Here is a 19,785-nt window from a genome sequence, read left to right on the forward strand (position 1 = left end):
CAGTGTCTGTGCTCGACAAAATAGTGTCTGTATCAGTGCTCGACAAAACAGTGTCTGCATCAGTGCTCCACAAAACAGTGTCTATATCAGTGCTTAACAAAACAGTGTTTGTGTCAGTGCTCAACAAAACAGTGTCTGTATCGGTGCTCGACAAAACAGTGTCTGTATCAGTGCTCAACAAAACAGTGTCTGCATCAGTGCTCCACAAAACAGTGTCTGTATCAGTGCTTAACAAAACAGTGTTTGTGTCAGTGCTCAACAAAACAGTGTCTGTATCAGTGCTTAACAAAACAGTGTCTGTGTCAGTGCTCGACAAAACTGTCTGTGTCAGTGCTCGACAAAACAGTGTCTGTATCAGTGCTCAACAAAACGGTGTCTGTGTCAGTGCTCGACAAAACAGTGTCTGTATCAGTGCTCGACAAAACAGTGTCTGTATCAGTGCTCGACAAAACAGTGTCTGTATCAGTGCTCAACAAAACGGTGTCTGTATCTGTGCTCGACAAAACAGTGTCTGTGTCAGTGCTCGACAAAACAGTGTCTGTGCTCGACAAAACAGTGTCTGTATCAGTGCTGGACAAAACAGTGTCTGTATCAGTGCTTGACAAAACAGTGTCTGTGTCAGTGCTCGACAAAACAGTGTCTGTGTCAATGCTTAACAAAACAGTGTCTGTGTCAGTGCTCGACAAAACAGTGTCTGTATCAGTGATCGACAAAACAGTGTCTGTATCAGTGCTCGACAAAACAGTGTCTGTGCTCCACAAAACAGTGTCTGTGTCAGTGCTCGACAAAACAGTGTCTGTATCAGTGCTTAACAAAACAGTGTCTGTATCAGTGCTCGACAAAACAGTGTCTGTGTCAGTGCTTAACAAAACAGTGTCTGTGTCAGTGCTCGACAAAACAGTGTCTGTATCAGTGCTCGACAAAACAGTGTCTGTGTCTGTGCCCCACAAAACAGTGTCTGTGCTCGACAAAATAGTGTCTGTATCAGTGCTCGACAAAACAGTGTCTGCATCAGTGCTCCACAAAACAGTGTCTATATCAGTGCTTAACAAAACAGTGTTTGTGTCAGTGCTCAACAAAACAGTGTCTGTATCGGTGCTCGACAAAACAGTGTCTGTATCAGTGCTCAACAAAACAGTGTCTGCATCAGTGCTCCACAAAACAGTGTCTGTATCAGTGCTTAACAAAACAGTGTTTGTGTCAGTGCTCAACAAAACAGTGTCTGTATCAGTGCTTAACAAAACAGTGTCTGTGTCAGTGCTCGACAAAACTGTCTGTGTCAGTGCTCGACAAAACAGTGTCTGTGCTCGACAAAACAGTGTCTGTGCTCTACAAAACAGTGTCTGTGTCAGAGCTCAAAAGTCTTGAATGGCTAAGGCCACGCTTTACTTCATTTGTGGATCTGCCGCCTCTAAATTTTGCTGACATGTTGTTTTTTTAACTGATATTCTGAATTTGTCCTTTTTGTCAGATCCCGCTGATAAGATGATAGCATATTGCATCCACCATCTTATATACAGAAGGACCCTGTCATATTTTTTCAAACCAAATTACAAAGGTCAGTTTTCTAAGGACATGAGATTATCCGACTCCTTCTAAGACTCACCTTTGGTTTGTCTGTACCACTACTTCTGTGTGAGGGGGCACTGTGTTGACACTCATAGCACAAGAGTTCCTCGCCCCTGAAGGGTGCATCCCCATCCCCTCGGGCATTGGTTGATGAGGGGGTGGGGCAGGGTGCATGTGGTTGGGGTTGGGCATGTCCCTGTGGCTGTAGACTCCCATGCCAGGAGGGCCAGGTTCACAGGTGAGGTCAGGCACTTGGTGGTGGTGGAGCAGGCGTTGGTGAGGGTGGGGGTGGTGGTGGGGTGGGGGGTGAGGTGCAGCAGCGATTGGCATGGCTACGTTGTGAGGTTGCATTGCGAAGGCTGCTGGGTGGTAGTGGTGATGGTGTATATGGGCCCGGGGGGGTTGGGGGGTGGGGCGGTGGACATGGTTCACGTGGTTGCAGGAACCTGGAATCAAAAGCAACACATAAATATTTACATCCAATACTTGATCTAAGTTTTTATTAGGGAGCATCCTCTTGGTTTGTATGGGGTGGGTGGGAACTTGTTCTGAGAACAATCTATTGAGCACTATCAAACAATCTATTCACATTCACTATTTATTAAAAGATGATGTTTGGGTATTTTCCACAAAACAAACTATTCATATATTTCACCACCGCCAACAAAAATTCATTTGGGGCATATTTCTGAACAAACTATTCATTTATAAAATGTTTCCACCCACCCCAGAGAAATTAAATGGATGCTCCCTCAGGACTGCGCAATATAACCGGTCTGCTGGCATACTGCAATATGCAACTCAAACGGTACGTATTGCAATATTTTGTCTGTGTTCCAGTATATTGAGTACTAAAACCCACAACAAGTTTCGTTATCATTATTTGTATCATTTAACTAAAACTTTCATACAAATTCACTCACAAAAGATCTTTCCCTTCCATTGACAAAACGTCAGAAACGAGGAAGTGATTTTTCTCTCACGTTGCATTTCCCCTGTATTGATGACTACAAAATGGCAGTAACTGATCATGCTGAATATTTACTTAACTCTTCAGTGTGTAAAAAACAGGATCTGCATACATGGACAATTAGCGTAAGTCACTGTTTGACACTAAAGCTCCCAATATATAGAAATATGGACACCTGTATTGCAATATATTCCAATAAAACTGTTTTGCCAATACACAGCCTAGTTCTTGTCGATCATAATATCACACACAGTGTGAATAAATGTCATGAATATGTTTGCTTGTAAATCAAAGACAATGGAAGCATTGAATGACTATAACATCATGTATACACTGTCAATCCCACAGTAGCTTCCAACCTATCCCGTTCAGATCCATAATACTGAATTCTGATGAATTTCTCAACTTATTAGAAGTGAGTTAGTCAAGATTAACACTGCTTTGAACATTATTTCAGTTAATGTAGTGTCAGCTGGATGTGTGAGAGAGGTCTTGGACATATGCCACCTTGGTGAACATACTCATGACTTGCAAATCCACCAGGGGTGTGAGTGCATGTGTGTGTGTTCGTTCTTAACACTGCACTCAGCACTATTCCAGGTGTATGATGTCGGCCTGGAAATAGATGAGTCTTGACCAGACATTCCAGTAATTGATATTATGAGCAATACAAGGGGTAAGAGGACTGCAATTACGTCTCCCCTTACAACCAGCATAGGTAGCTAGGGACCAAGTCAGCCAGCCTGACCACCCAGGCAATTACGTCTCCTCTTACAACCAGCATAGGTAGCTAGGGACCAAGTCTACCCTGGTATCACCCAGGTATCACCCAGGTTCCCAATTTAGTTAGCTCTTATGACTAGCACTGGGGTGCTGGGGACACATTCCAAAACAGATTCCCATAAAGATTCATCCATGAAACCCCATTTTCAATAAGAGGCGGCACCTCATGTAGTTGTCTATTGGTCACAGAGTACTTCACATATGTGGATATCAATCTCAGTCTCAGAATTTCTGCCACATAATTTTTATACATTAAAAACACGGTGGAGGGGATTTGAACATAAATATCAAAACACACTTACACACTTCTCTCATACCGAATATTATCAGAATGCTTACAGCACAGAATATTTGTACTGTGAAACACTCACCAGTTTGCAATGTGAAACACTCACCAGTTTGCAATGTGAAACATTCACCAGTTTGCAATGTAAAACACTTACCAACACATGGTCCATGCAAGCCCCGGTGAGTTTGGTGCGGGGAATGGGTGTGGCCATGGTGGGTGTGGCTGTGGGGGGTCATAGCGTGGAGGCGGCAGTGACCACGTTCATGGTGATGCAGTCCACAGGATCCTCGCTCACTGCACTCTGGCATTGTCTGGTGCTGCAACATACACAAACAGTTAGATGTCGGGGGGCGTGCACACTCAAAGAGTGCACTATTATTACCCCGGTCAATGGATCAGTGTGCACTATTATTACCCCGGTCAATGGACCAGTGTGCACTTGATTTTCATTCTCAGCTAACTGATCATACAACCCAAGCTGCGCGTGGGACGCAAGAAGGATAATATCCTACCAGGAACCCATTCACTGCTGGTGGCATATTTCGAACAGCCACTTGCCCAAGACACCATACGGGTTACATGTGATTTGAAAGCCCTTATACAGCGGTAGAAACTAACGTTTTTGGTCCACTAGTCCTTATAATGAAAACATATAGCAAAACCCTTAAAAATGGCAAATATCTACTAGTCCTTATGATACCTTGACTACTGGGCAGTTTGGCAAGGACTACAGGACTAGTGCCAATTTCTAACCCTGTTATAACTCTGAGGTGTCAAACTGTAGAACAGGCGCACCTATCCAATTACTATCTGTGAATATTGATGCTTAACATGAGATGATTTGTGACTTGTGCCCTTTACACAGGACCACGTGTCACCAAATTAACAGAGGCCAAGGTGAGTGAGGGAGTGAGGCTAACGCCGCTTTCAACAGTATTCCAGTTGTTTGTTTGTTTCTTTGTTGTTTATCTCCGCACTCAGCAATATTCCAGCTATATGACCACGTTCTGTAAAGAATCAAGTCTAGACCAATCAATCCAGTGATTGATATCATGAGCACCGAAACATGCAATTGAGATACAATGCATTAACCAAGTCAACAAGCCTGACTACCTGATCCCGTTAGTCGCCTTGTACGACAAGCATAGTAGCCCTTTAGGGCAGCATGGGTTGCTGAAGACCTATTCTACCCCCGGTCTGTTATGGTTATGTAGAAAACAGGATACCTGACAAGAATCCCATGTTTGAAAATAAAACATGGCAAAACATGCAAAATTCTGAGCTTATTCTTTTGCACATGTACTCACCCCATTGCATGTGTAGGTGTGGTCCTGGCAGGGGGTGTGGTCATGGAGTCGGCATGTGTGTGCTGGCTGGGGGTGGTGGACATGCTGGGAATGGGCGGGTGGGGGGCGGGGGTGGAAATGGTGATGACTGCCGGCAGCAAACGATCTGGGAACTTGAGCGTGGGGAGACGGCTGGGTGACAGCAACACTTGGTGTCTGCTGAGTGGCCGTGGGAAGCGCCTGTGAGGATGTCCCAGGCTGACTAGATGTACTGGGTTCGGGCCCAGCCTGGGCAACCACCTTACACGACTGGGAAGCACTGGTCTCTGGAACACAACACAAAACATTACCATGGTTACTCACATCACACTACAACTGACCTGGTTCACATGATTGGATGGCACAGAATCAGCTCAAGAGTACAACAGAATACCTTAAACATAACTGTATGTTCTTGAGGACAGTGCACACATTTATCCCCAAAATACCGCTGTGTTGAGGTGGGTGCACATGCTAGCCCTGTCACTGAGTTTTGAGGTTGTCACCTGTTTGTTCACTTGAAGTGGTACAATGTCGATTTTGTGTTCAAGGTGATGCATCCTCCAGAGGGGGTGAGCTTTATGCTTGGGTGCCCACTATAGTCATGAAAATATGTACTCTTTTTTGTCCATGTGATCCTTGAACAATGATAATATGGAAAAAAAACTGTCACATTTCATCAAATTATTGAGCAGTTAACAATGCCACATGACTTCAGAATAACAACAGGATTGCTGACGTCGAGTGTGCATAAGCTCCTCTCAGTGATCTATCATCTTGACACACAAAGTCCAGTTATGTCGAGAGTTTTCAGTGTGTGTTTGTGAAACTAGCTTCCGCAGAGGGTTGGTTAGTTGGTTGTTAAACGCCGCACTCAGCAATATTCCAGCTATATGACGGCGGTCTGTAAATAATCGAGTCTGGACCACTGGGCAACCAGGCCTGTATTTATCATTATGCATTCCTGAAAAAGCCATCAGTATCCATGATTTTTTGTAAAAAAATTATTTGCTTGACAAAAATATGTTCTACCATCATCTGATTCTGTGAGATCAACAACAACTGTCGCTCTTCCTGACGACTCAAGCCTCTTCCTTGGTCTGAAAGTAAATCAGAACTTCATAAACACGAGATACACGAGATACAGTGCTCTTCCTGAAAATGACAAAGAGTGAGTGTGCAAAATTTGGTTGAGTACTAATTGGGTGGGTGGTTTGTTGATTGGAGTGAGTTGGGTTTAACGCCGCTTTTAACAGTATTCCAGTTATATCGCGGCGTGTCAGCTTAATGTGGGAGGAAAGCCCGAAGTGATGCAGGTCTCAGACATTTACTACTTCGGTGAAACCCACGAGCACGGGTATGGTGCTGACAAACCTAGAAACATAATCGGGGCGAACCAGGATCTGAACCCACAATCATACGTCAAGGGACGCAGCTGTGCACTGTGTTATTAACAATGGTAGACAGTGATCTTCAAAATTTGACATAAACATGATAAACAGTGAGCTTCATGTGCATGATATTGATAAACAATGGTAAACAGTGATGTTCATAAACATGATTAACATGACAAACAATGGTCAACAATGGTCAACAGTGAGCTTCATGTGCATGATATTGATAAACAATGGTAAACAATGATGTTCATAAACATAATTAACATGACAAACAATGGTCAACAATGGTCAACAATGGTAAACAATGGTCAACAATGATAAACAATGGTAAACAATGATAAACAATGGTAAACAATGGTCAACAATGATCCTTATAAACATGACACACAATAATAAACATGAAGAGGAACATGAACAACTTAACATGCTTAATCTATAAGTAATGAAAATAAGCATGAGAGAGAATCAAATTTGCATCATGTCCTATGTCAGAAATCAACGACTGTGGCCATTATCTGTATCGTTTGGCTAATTCCAGATTGCCGTATCTCACCGACTTTTGATGTGATCGTTTGGCCATTGTCTTCATATTTGCGTTGACCATCCAAAGGGAACTACCCCCTCAAAATAGTGTCATCCAACTAACGTTACCAAGCTGCGAGTGTACGTTCCAATATCCAGAAATAAACCACGACACTTTATCTTGAAGATATTTTATATGAGTGAATATTGAAGAAATCATTAACCATGTTAACTTCACTGAAGAACTTCGCGAGTAAGTAACTGCACGTCTCCAAGTGAGTCACACAGCTACGAGGGGTGTTCAATACGTTTTGCAACTTCAATATAAGACCAAGTGGCAAAATATCTTTTGCACTTTTATTTTTCAGCATTTTCAGTATAATCTCCATTCACCTCAATACACTTATTCCATTTGTCCTTCAAGCTTTTAATACCACTTTTATAGAAATCCTCTATCCACGCCTCTGTGTCAGCCTTTATGTCCTCGTCATCCTGGAAGCGCCTTCCACGTAGGACAGATTTCATTTGCCGGAACAGGAAATAGTCACTGGGGGCTAAGTCTGGGCTGTAGGGAGGGTGATTTAACTGTAAACGCTACGCTACTCATTCTAAAGAATGGTCTCAAAAATCTTTTTGATGGAAGGGATGTCTTCATGTCCATAAACACTGGCAGGGGCAAGTCCTTACCCATTTACTAATCTCGACGTTTGATTGGTCAGGAACATGTTAATGAAAATCAAGGGCTGAGATCGGAGAACCACAGGGATGGATCCAAGGGTAAGTGCAGATTTACCGAAATGTGAACCCTGGAAATTTTGAGGATCCTTCCACCCTGGGATCCCCACAGGTCCTGACTCAATGTGAAAATGAGGATAATCTGTGGAATTCTGGTACAAGAACTCCATTAAAGGGATAACAGATCCTGCAATCCCCTTAGGCCCTGTCTCAATATGAAAATGAGGATTATAGATCTGTGGAATTGTGTGGAATTAACTCCATTAAACAGATAATAGATCACGCAGTCTCCACAGACCCTAACTCAATGTGAAAACAAGAGTTTGCCACTAACGTGGCTATATCCCCCATCACTGTTGCAGAATTTATGACATAATTAAATCTAAACAAACCCTAGCCTTTTTTAACCGAGGAGGAACTTGTCATGGAAATTGTGAAAAAAAGAAGAGTTTGGAACCTAAGTCCATCTTGCTGCCATGGAAACGTCCAAAAATAAAAATTTCTAAAATTTCTAAATAGCAAAAGGCACCAGTTCAGCATGTACCTGACAGACCTGCAAAGTTTGATGAAAAAATATTGAACGAAACGTGACGGACGGACGGAGCCCGTTTCTATATCCCCCGCCGAACAAAGTTACCCTCAGGCCCTGTCTCAATGTGAAAATGAGGATAATAGATCTGTGGAATTGTGTGTAATTAACTCCATTAAACAGATAACAGATCATGCAGTCCCCACAGGCCCTGTATCAATGTGAAATGATGATGAACCCTTGGCTGCAAATAACACCGATAAACTGACAACAGATGAATGATTGATAGTATTGGTACCTTGGCTCTATCTTGACAACTTCCACATCACTGTCATCTGATCCGTCCGTCAGATGCACATCAGGAATAATCGGCGATGTCCTCTGCTGCCGATCACCATGATAACGACGAAATCCTGTGGGGTCAGGGTCAACGAAGAGTGCACTATTAGGAGCAGGTGTTTGTCCATACCCGACGGCCGTGGTCTCCCCCGATCTGTCTCCACCGGTGTGTCCAGCCATGTTCTCCTGGCAACCGCGCTTCAATGACACACACTTTCTCTTCCGCTGGTCCTGAGACAGACCATTACTGAGGTAGCTATGGCTCTCTCCAACAGATGCCATGTCGATGTTTTGGGTAATAACAGGCGAAGGTGACACACCCGACGTTGCCACACCGCCATCTTCTGACAGAGTCACATGGTCTCTCGTCTGATCCGACAGAGTTACTTTAGATATCCTGCACTCATCATTAGCTGGGAGAGACCTCTGGGCATTCTCTGAACAAGGCAAGGACACAATATCCACGTCCGAATCACCGTCACTGATACTGTCCACATCCGTCACATTGTGGCTTGCCGTGCTCTGCGTCATGGCTGACTCGGGCTGTCTCGAATCACATCCAATTCTTCTAGCAGCCCCGGAACTGTTTCTACACATATCACCTTTCTTGCCATTCTCCTTCTCCTTCATGCATCGAAGTACCTGGGGTCTTGGAAGATTAAACAAAGAGTAGGGATTTGTGGGCTCGAACATGTCACTGGAGGAGGATGGTTGAAAGACATCGTCTGACTCGGAATCGTCCATGGACTCACAGTTGAAGAGCACGTCCCTAATGATGGGATGATCCTGGCTGTTTTCTCCCATCATGCACGTCGGAGGAGGGGGATGCGAGCGGTGCTTGTGCTGTGGGTTCAACCATGACTCACGGTTGCCATGGTTTTCGTCATCCGAGGAGCAGATACCAAGACCTGGTTGTGAGTCTGGGTAGAAGACTTGTCCTTGGTGTGAGTCTTCAGTAAGATTAGACAAATGACCGAGATAGTTGCGGAAATTTTCACTGAGAGAGCCACTGTGTCCATCCCTTGGTTGACCAGAATTCCCAGCAGCACCTAGACAAGAAAAAGAAAAACTCTAAGTGACTTCAAATGCGTTTGTTTGTGGTCTTACTCAGCAATAGTCAAGCTACATGATTGTGGGTTTGATTCCCACTTCTCCCTGATTTTGTTTCGAGGTTTGTCAGAACCATACCTGTGCTCGTGGGTTTCACCAAAGTGGTAAACATTTGAGACCTTCATAATTTCGGGCTTTCTTCCCACATTAAGCTGACACGCCATGATATAACTGGAAAACTGTTTGAAGCAGCAGTAAAACCCCAAATCTCTCCCTCACACACTCACTCACTCACTCTAATTTAGACTTACTTCTGGTAGTAGGCCCAGATCGGACACCAGCGGCGGCGGCGGCGGTGTCAACAGATACAACATCGATGTCCTCCTCCGCAGAGTGCCACATGTCGTCCTCCCCACCCGTTAAACCTGAATAAATTGCAAGCAATTCCATGGCATTTGATTGGCTAACTAAGATTTCTTTTTTCATTTGTGTTCAGATAAACCAAATACAATTTTGCCACGCCTACCAGCAGGCTACAGCCACAGATGGTTTGTTGCTTTGTTTATTTGTTGTTTAATGCCAAACTCAGCAATATTCCAGCTTTATGACGGCAGTCTGTAGATAATCGAGTTTGGACCAGACAATCCAGCAGCTTTAGAAATTGGCACTAGTCCTGTAGTCCTTGCTAAACTGCACAATAGTTAAGGTATCATAAGGACTAGTAGAAATTTGCCATTTTTAAGGAGTTTGCTATATATGATCATTTTCAGGACTAGTGGGCTGAAACTGTTAAGTTTTTACCACTGTCAAGTGATTGACATCATGAGCATCGATCCACGCAGTTGGGAAAAGATGACATGCATCAACCAAGTCAGTGAGTCTGACCTTCCAGTCCCGTTAGTTGCATCTTACAGCAAGCATAGTTGCCTTTTATGGTCAGCATGGATTGCTGAAGTCTATTCTACCCCAGATCATCTTTGGTCAGACTAGCCACAGAAATATATATCCTCACAGCATCTTCATTAAGAAACACAGTGTTACGTCAGTGTTGGAAATTAAGCATGAAAGTCACGGAGCCACTGTCATAGCCTTCATGTTGAAAATTACAGATTTATGGCATCAGTGTATTCCAATACAATCGAAGGCAGCAAGGACCCTCCTTAACTTCATACATGGCCATGCAAAGGCCCAAACTACACATTCATTACTGTCATGAGTGAGTGCTTGTGTGGATGGGTGAGTGAGTGAGTGCTTGTGTGGATGGGTGAGTGAGTGAGTGCTTGTGTGAGTGCTTTGGTTGATGGGTGAGTGCTTGGATGGACGAGTGAGTGAGTGAGTGAGTGAGTGAGTAAGTGCTTGTGTGGATGGGTGAGTGAGTGAGTGCTTGTGTGAGTGCTTTGGTTGATGGGTGAGTGCTTGGGTGGACAAGTGAGTGAGTGAGTGAGTGAGTGCTTGTGTGGATGGGTGAATGAGTGAGTGCTTGTGTGAGTGAGTGCTTTGGTTGATGGGTGAGTGAGTCAGTGCTTGTGTGGATGAGTGAGTGAGTGAGTGAGTGAGTGCTTGTGTGGATGGGTGAGTGAGTGAGTGCTTGTGTGAGTGCTTTGGTTGATGGGTGAGTGCTTGGGTGGACGAGTGAGTGAGTGAGTGAGTGAGTGCTTGTGTGGATGGGTGAATGAGTGAGTGCTTGTGTGAGTGAGTGCTTTGGTTGATGGGTGAGTGAGTGCTTGTGTGGATGAGTGAGTGAGTGAGTGAGTGAGTGAATGAGTGAGTGAGTGAGTGCTTGTGTGGATGGGTGAATGAGTGAGTGCTTGTGTGAGTGAGTGCTTTGGTTGATGGGTGAGTGAGTCAGTGCTTGTGTGGATGAGTGAGTGAGTGAGTGAGTGAGTGAGTGAGTGAGTGAGTGAGTGAGTGCTTGTGTGGATGGGTGAGTGAGTGAGTGCTTGTGTGAGTGCTTTGGTTGATGGGTGAGTGCTTGGGTGGACAAGTGAGTGAGTGAGTGAGTGAGTGAGTGAGTGCTTGTGTGGATGGGTGAATGAGTGAGTGCTTGTGTGAGTGAGTCCTTTGGTTGATGGATGAGTGAGTCAGTGCTTGTGTGGATGAGTGAGTGAGTGAGTGAGTGAGTGAGTGCTTGTGTGGATGGGTGAGTGAGTGAGTGAGTGCTTTGGTTGATGGGTGAGTGAGTGCTTGTGTGGATGAGTGAGTGAGTGAGTGAGTGAGTGAGTGAGTGCTTGTGTGGATGGGTGAGTGAGTGAGTGCTTGTGTGAGTGCTTTGGTTGATGGGTGAGTGCTTGGGTGGACGAGTGAGTGAGTGAGTGAGTGAGTGAGTGAGCGCTTGTGTGGATGGGTGAATGAGTGAGTGCTTGTGTGAGTGAGTGCTTTGGTTGATGGGTGAGTGAGTGCTTGTGTGGATGAGTGAGTGAGTGAGTGAGTGAGTGAGTGAGTGAGTGAGTGCTTGTGTGGATGGGTGAGTGAGTGAGTGCTTGTGTGAGTGCTTTGGTTGATGGGTGAGTGCTTGGGTGGACGAGTGAGTGAGTGAGTGAGTGAGTGCTTGTGTGGATGGGTGAATGAGTGAGTGCTTGTGTGAGTGAGTGCTTTGGTTGATGGGTGAATGAGTGAGTACTTGTGTGGATGAGTGAGTGCTTGTGTGGATGAGTGAGTGAGTGCTTGTGTGGATGAGTGAGTGAGTGAGTGAGTGAGTGCTTGTGTGGATGAGTGAGTGAGTGAGTGAGTGAGTGAGTGAGTGAGTGAGTGAGTGCGTGCGTGCGTGCGTGCGTGCGTGAGTGAGTGAGTGAGTGAGTGAGTGAGTGAGTGAGTGAGTGAGTGAGTGAGCGAACTGACCCATTGTCCTTTCCACTATTGCTTCTGCTCTGGCATTCAGCTCAGCCACGAAGTTCTGGTTGACAGGAGTTGGTCCTGTGATGGCCGGTGGGGATACATGGGAGGGGCCAGCAGCTATACCCTCAGTAATGAGGGCACCCAGTGGCTTGTCTCTGCCATCAACGACGATCTCCTCATCACCTTCATCCGAATCCTGCAACACATACACAGTTTACACCATAAGTTTCCTGTCAAAGACATGTTTCTGTAAGTGATCAGAGCAACGTCTACACTTCTACATACATTAATTTCACAATACGGTACAGAGTATCAATATTCATTTGTACTCATGGTTTATATGCCAGATATATTTAACACCATTGTCCAAGAACAACATGTAACAGACTAATCACCCATTATCAGTGTATTGTAACAATCTTTGACATAATGATGCTGAATATTCCAGATCCATTCCATCCTGTTTGTTTTGTTTGTTGCTAAATGCCGGACTTGGCAACATACAAACAATATGATGGTGGTCTGTGAATAATTGAGACTGCACCAGACAATCCAGTGATGATATTATGAATGAGCAGGGTCCAAGCAGTCTGAGTATGAGATCTGCAATCAGCCAAGTCACCGAGCTTCACCACCTGATGAAGTGGTTGGCCGAGTCGACTATGAAGAACAAGTCTTGCCAGGAAGTCCCACGGGGCTGATTCCCCATGCAGGCCTCAAAGTTTAATTTTTTAAGTTGTAGACATATTAGTCTGTCAGCCTGGCACCCATATTTGACTAATCGGTACCATTCAAGGGGGCAAATTCTAACCTTGTTTTTTCAAACGGGATATATCCCTGCTTCATAAAAATGCATGATAGCAGTCTGTAACTGGTAGCTTTTTATACCTGTCACAATTTGCCCCCTGTTGGGTACCGAAATTTTGCCGGGCTGATAGACTTTATGGCTACAAGTACTTTTTTCCAGGTAGCAACTGGTAAAATCAACAAGAAAAGCCAAAATTTTAAGTAGCCAAAAACATTAAAATGATCTTTTAGCAAAAACTATTATAATATGTATACAAGTCATAGCACTAGGCTTGAAATTGTATATTTGTGGAAACTGTACTTCCGAAAACCCATAACACGGGAATAAATCTGTGTACACTCTTCAACCATTACGTTCAACACAGACGTAGGTGGACATTCGACTGAAGCACAAGCAACTTGTCAATGACTTACGATCTGGAAAGTAGTCCGTCATAATCTGAATATGGAGTAGCCAATCACTGGCCTGGAATTCAATCTCACACATGTTTGATACCAGTTATCTCAAATGGGTTTCTCACCCACAGGTGTGTAAGAATTTTTAATCTATCGATAAAAAAATTATAAATTGAAATGGAATATGTTTTTCAGACATTGTGAAATGTGATAGATTTAATAAATGCATGATGTGATAGGTATGTTCATAAACTTACATATACTATTTTGACTATATTAGTAAAATCTAAATATTTTTTACATTTGTATACTTATCCTGCATTACTCCTTAATGCATTCACTGCTTACTTACGACAACTAGAAGGACAGCGCTGCGAAGGTCCTGGGTGAAAAAATAAAGTTGTTGTTCTCAAGTCCCAATCAGTGGCCTTCCGTCGCTGTCCTGTGACCTTGATGACACCTAAGGTCATCTTCACATCACTGCCTGTCGCCCAAGCTCTTAGAAAAACATACTTTTGAGGTTTCTGAAGCCAAAGTGGGGAGGCAAGTCTAACGACGGGTGGGCCTTAAGCGTAGTAATGCAGGATAAGTATACAAATGTAAAAAATATTTAGATTTTACTAAATTTTTTACTTATCCTGCATTACTCCTTAATGCATCTGTATCGGACGGTTTGGAGGTGGGTAAACCTTCAGAATACAGAAACCTCAATAATTCACACCCTGCAATACGACACCAGTTCGTCGATAAACCGTGAAGCGGAAAAGTTCAGACAAAAACGCCATTACGGTAGGGTTGTTCAAAAATCAAAAAGATTGAACATAGGAATTAAAGAGAAATTCCCTATACACGCTTAGTAATAAAGAAAATAATAGCTATTCAGCTAATTCTTTACTTACTGCGTCATAGAGCCGTCGCTGACAAACAAGATTGTCTAATATTCTTCCACTGGTGGCGACTGAGTGACTGCACATGGAAGTTGACTGGCTCTGTATAGGGCGAATTCATTATTTGCGTCAGGGGTTGGCAATCTGCAGGATAACAACCAGAGGGCCAAACTTCGAACGTCTTCGACATCCTCGAGAGCCCCAACGCGAAGGTTATGACTAACGAAAATATGTGTCGAATCTCCAGAAATATCCTTCCGTGATTATTCCAAAACCACAATTGCCGTGTTGAGCCCTGGTAAGGCTGACACCTTGAGATCTTGAGGGTAATTCGCTCTCGGCGAGTTCCGTTTGATGATCTCGTAGGCCTGAAGGATTACTGCGCGTAACCATAGAGATATGGTGTTTGCGATTATGCGACTAACTTCTGTCGTGGATGAACCACGCCTAGTCTTGGATCGTCGAATGAAAACTCGAACTGCTCGCACCGAGCCAAGGAGAACTTCACCATGTACGATTCCCACAATAGTCGATATCAGTGGGATGGTGAAGGAACGGTCGGGTTGGCCTGGTAGTAGATTTTAGCAATAAAATCCCAGCATAACCCTAGATGTCCCGTTCCGTGCGTCCCATGCTCAAAACGGATCCGGGTTGAGTCGATCACATGTAGTTCGCCCACCCGTACCGCCATTGCTAATGCCAAGAGAAACCATTGTTTCCTTGGTGATGTCCAAGCTCCTCACAGCGATAGCCCGTTCGCGGAGCTCTCTATACTATACCGAGAGTGTAACGAAGGTGTCACGCGCTGGGAAGGAGCTTGAAAATGAGGATGCAATGAGGGGCTCGAAGGGGGCCCTCGCAAACCTCGAAGTACCACGTTCAAGTCCCAATCAGGTGGCTGGAACTTGGCCTTCTGATCCTCAAACCTGAATGAGCATAATATGGCCTGTAGTTCCGTGACCTTAATCACACTGTGATTTTCCGGAAACGGCCAACACTAAGATAATTGCAGCCAATTACGTAGTAATGGTGCTACCTTCCAAGTGTTTTTGGGTACGCAATGTAGGAGGTATTCCTCTAGGAATTGTGACGCAATCGTAGGGTCTTGATTCTTTTCTTCCCTGTAAAAAGTCTCAAGTGATCCCCACTTGTCATCGTCGTCTCTGGGAGAGTAACGATGAACTAAAGCTATAGCTTTCCTGCCCGTGTCGAAATAACCCTTCGCACTTAAACGCCGTTTAAAGACGAACCATGCGTGCAGACGTTGGGTGAGGCAATTTTCTGTTGAGGGTGGATGAGTAGGTTGGACCACTGTGAGAGGGGAAGTGAATCGTTTAAGATTTTTCCGAGCTTGACGAACTACCCTCTCGCCGGTTACCAGGGTGCGACCAAAGGAGAGATTGAGATACCTTGTCTCCTTGATCCCCTGTAGCACCTTGGGAAGTAAAAGTGGTGGCAGAAGAGTGTTAGTTCTTTGCCCTTCCCAAGTGATACTGAACTCGTCCACCGCCCAAGTCTGCGGATCCGGCAACGGGGAGATATACGTCATGAGTTGGTGGCCTAGGCAAGTAATAAACAAGTCAATGTTTGGTTGCCTGAATTCCTGAAGCAGTAACTGGAATGCTTCTGTGAGAAATTTCCACTCGGTGGGAGCCACCCTGTCTGGACGTGATAAAGTATCGGCCAGTATGTTTCTACATCCGGGGATGTGCTGAACTATGAACCTTAGTCACAGCCGATCCACTAGATGGAAGAAATCTGAATGTCCTTAGAAGTGGAGAGTGGGAGTGTGTTGTTCCTCGATTGCACAGGCACCACACCGCAGTGCTGTTGTCTGTGGATATAGCGAGTCGGGCTAACTGTAGTTGATTCTGCCAATGTGATATAGCCAGAATTAAAGCTTCCAACTCCAAGTTGTTTATGTGCCACTTCCATTGTGCGCCGGGCCATAGCCCTGAGCTTATCTGGTCTTGTAAGTGAAGACTCCACCCCTGAAAGGGGACGTCCACAAACAGGTGTGTATTCGGGAAAAACCCGAATAAACAGACTCCGCAGACATTCAGCGCCACAAATTGAGGCAAGGCTCTAGCTTAGTCGGTAGAGTGATGGCCTTGAGTGGATCCTGACTTCTGATGTAAGGGTTCAGGAAAAAATTTAATTGGTCGCAGTTGTAAGCGGCCCATGCTAGTTAACTCCTGTGCCGAGGTGATTAACCCTAGCAACACTTGCCACTGGCGAAGTGTGTGTGGTTGGTGTAGAGTAGATGACAAAAGAAGTAGAAACTTGTGCCATCTGTCCCTCGGTACAGATAGGATATCCTGGTCTGTCTTAAACAGGTCTCCTATGAACTGAAGTCAATAGGAAGGTGAATTCTCCCGACTTCGCCTCGTTGATTGTCTATCCCAGTTATTGACATGTGTTGATGATACAGTAGATCGCCCTCCATCTACAAGTGTTCGTCACGTGTAGATAGTTATTGGCTTCATTACTCCTGTAAATAGCCATAAGTGTCACTGACATGTCAAATGGGAAATACTACCATTGGTAGTGAACCCCAATGAACTGGACCTGAAAAGTCTACGGTTGGGATGGATAGTCGAGACTGATGAAGAATCAAACATTCGTTGAACACAGAGATTGTGGATCATTCTCATCTTGTCTGGGTCCTTCATGAGTACCAGGTACGTGTGAGGATAAAACCCCGGAGTAAAGATTGGGTTGTGAACCCTCTCTACAGCTCTTCTTACCAACAGTATGTCTATGTTGGATTTTCCCAATCAGACTGTGGTCAACGGTGGGGTTATCTCTACCCTTATACGGACACCATGATATAGTGCGATAAGTATGAAATCGTCCTTGAGACTTGTCTCTGCCACTCCCTTTCTCAGTAAGGGAATGCTGGTCTTCCCTGAGAAACGCGCGTCTAGGCTTATAATTCCCTGACTTGCCAGCCCGCTTGGACTTTCCAAGCTTTTTGGGAACTTGACGTGCGTGTCTGCGATCTGTTCGTTGAACAGGGGAGTAGATGATCAAGGTTGACGTAATAGACTGCCCTTGAAACCAGCATCTCAGTTGGAAACGCTATGTAACGGTAATCTCCGTCAGAACGGTCTCAGGATGAATTTTCCTGTGGTCAAACTGACGCTGTAGGAAAAACACCATAGTTTGGAAGTGATCTAATCAGATAGGGTTATCCTCTAATAGATTCTGGTCCACTGCAAACATTGACGATATTGGTCGCTTAAATCACGGAGCAAATGTGAGTTTTGGAGAAGTCTTCCTCCAATGACCTCGTGGTGTCCCTCTTATTTACCCTGTTATCAGGGGAAGGCGTTACTGACACGAGATGGTCTGCTTCCCAATCGAGTACATGTGCTAAGCTGATCATGTGCCGGTTACGTAACAGAGTACACTGTAAGCCTTGGGCTAACGTCATTGTAGAGACCTTGATTGGTACGCAGACGCTGCGCTCAGCGCAGGTCTGGAATGTTGGAACAGCGCTAAGCTGGTCGTGCGACGTTTGCGTAATAGGAGCGCTTTGGGTAGCAGTCAGACGCTGCGCTCGGCGCAGGTCTATGCTGGATATGTTGGAACAGCGCTAAGCTGATCGTGCGCCGCTTGCGTAATAGAAGCGCTTGGGTAGCAGTCAGACGCTGCGCTCGGCGCAGGTCTATGCTGGATATGTTGGAACAGCGCTAAGCTGATCGTGCGCCGCTTGCGTAATAGAAGTGCTTGGGTTGTAGTCAAGTGCTGCGCTCGGCGCAGATAAATCAGACACAAAGCTCAAAAGTATTGACTGGATCAAGGCTTGCGTCTAATCTACCCCCATCATAGCATCTCGATACGCTGGTGCTGGTGCTGTCGCCGACGTCACAGATTATCATACATGTATCTGGAAGTGTCCGGCGGCTGAAAAAATAGGAGCAGTTACGATACTCACAAAATCCTCCGGTATTGTTGATTTCGGTGGATGGTGTACTTCTGCAATCACAGGCGTCATAATACCTGCCGATAATAACGGTTGGGTGGTAATGACAGAACCATATGTCATTCGCTATTCTGCGATAGTGACATTCCTCTCGTCTCACGACGGAATAACTGCAAAATATGATTGTGAGTAATCTGCTTTTATATAGTAAACTCGTTGGATTAGAGATTTACACAAAAATTACATTTTGAATTTTGGCGAGCACATCTACGTGCATGCCTATGACCGTGGATAAAGAGCTTTGGGCGATTATTCTACGACAATATGTACACCACGCAAACATAAGTTACGCAATTAACCCATTGAAGAATGGTACTGAAAGAATGCCGTAAAATTGAACAGTAATCTATCGGCAAAAATACGAATTGCAAGGGTATACAATATTTTTATATACGCAATTCATTGTAAACCAAGGCTATTTACATTTAGAGATTGGAGAGCACATCCGCGCGCAAACCAACCAACGTGGATGATAATCTTTGTAAGGTTTTTTCCACGACAATTAGTACAATGCTCAAAGGTATGTTACGCAATTAAACCCTTGTTGATGAGACAATACTGGAAGAGTGCCGAAGAATTTGAACACTAATCTATCGGCAAATTTATGAGTTGCAAGGGTATACAATATTTTTGTATGCGCAACTCAATGTAAACCAAGGGTATTTATATTTTCATTTAGGGTTTGGAGAGCACATCTGCGCGCAAACCAAACAACGTGGATGATAATCTTTGTAAGATTTTCCCACGACAATTAGTACCACGCTCAATCATAAGTTACACAATTACGCCATTGTTGATGAGGCGGTACTGGAAGAATGCCATAGAATTGAACAATAATCTATCGGCAAAAACTACGAGTTGCAAGAGTATACAAAGTTCATATAGGCAACTCAATGTAAAACCAAAAATACCAACAAAAAACTATTTAATCGCATAAACATAGGTACGCAATAAAAGAATTGTTGATGAAGCGGGACTGGAAGAAAGCCGTAGATTTGTATATTAATCTATCGGCAACCATATTTTTAACGAGTTGAAAAAGTATACAATAATTTTAGTATATGCAACTCACTGTTACGCCAAAGCTAGTAGTATTTAAAAACATAAGAATATGTTATACATACGTAGCTGAGAATTGTAAACAATATGACTACCTTGGCAGGCAAACGATTGTAACACAATTCAAAATGGCGGCGAACAACAATATTTTGGCGGGAAAAAAGACAAGAGTCTTTTCACGCCTAATTAATTCACATAAAACTACACAACATGGTGAAAGTAATATGAAAAGAATACATCACCCATCGCAGATCAATTTTTAAGATTGTAGACAAACTGAAGGTCTAAAATTAATCCAAAAGGAG

General features: G+C 44.2%; 1 protein-coding gene across 1 annotated transcript in view; it reads right to left on the bottom strand.

The window, feature by feature from the left end:
* Positions 1 to 19,785, bottom strand: part of LOC139461236 (E3 ubiquitin-protein ligase arkadia-like) — a 38,357-nt gene that overhangs the window by 11,656 nt on the left and 6,916 nt on the right. The window contains exons 3-9 of the mRNA XM_071242875.1: positions 12,347 to 12,539; positions 9,820 to 9,933; positions 8,418 to 9,507; positions 5,969 to 6,036; positions 4,919 to 5,223; positions 3,766 to 3,928; positions 1,607 to 2,015 (exon numbers count right to left, since the gene is read on the bottom strand). Coding sequence (XP_071098976.1) covers positions 1,607 to 2,015; positions 3,766 to 3,928; positions 4,919 to 5,223; positions 5,969 to 6,036; positions 8,418 to 9,507; positions 9,820 to 9,933; positions 12,347 to 12,539 — 2,342 coding nt within the window. The remainder of the gene's footprint in view (positions 1 to 1,606; positions 2,016 to 3,765; positions 3,929 to 4,918; positions 5,224 to 5,968; positions 6,037 to 8,417; positions 9,508 to 9,819; positions 9,934 to 12,346; positions 12,540 to 19,785) is intronic.

The sequence above is a fragment of the Haliotis cracherodii genome, unplaced genomic scaffold (genome assembly GCF_022045235.1).
Source record: "Haliotis cracherodii isolate W230 unplaced genomic scaffold, xgHalCrac1.p SCAF_14, whole genome shotgun sequence".
Taxonomy (NCBI): Eukaryota; Metazoa; Mollusca; class Gastropoda; order Lepetellida; family Haliotidae; genus Haliotis; species Haliotis cracherodii.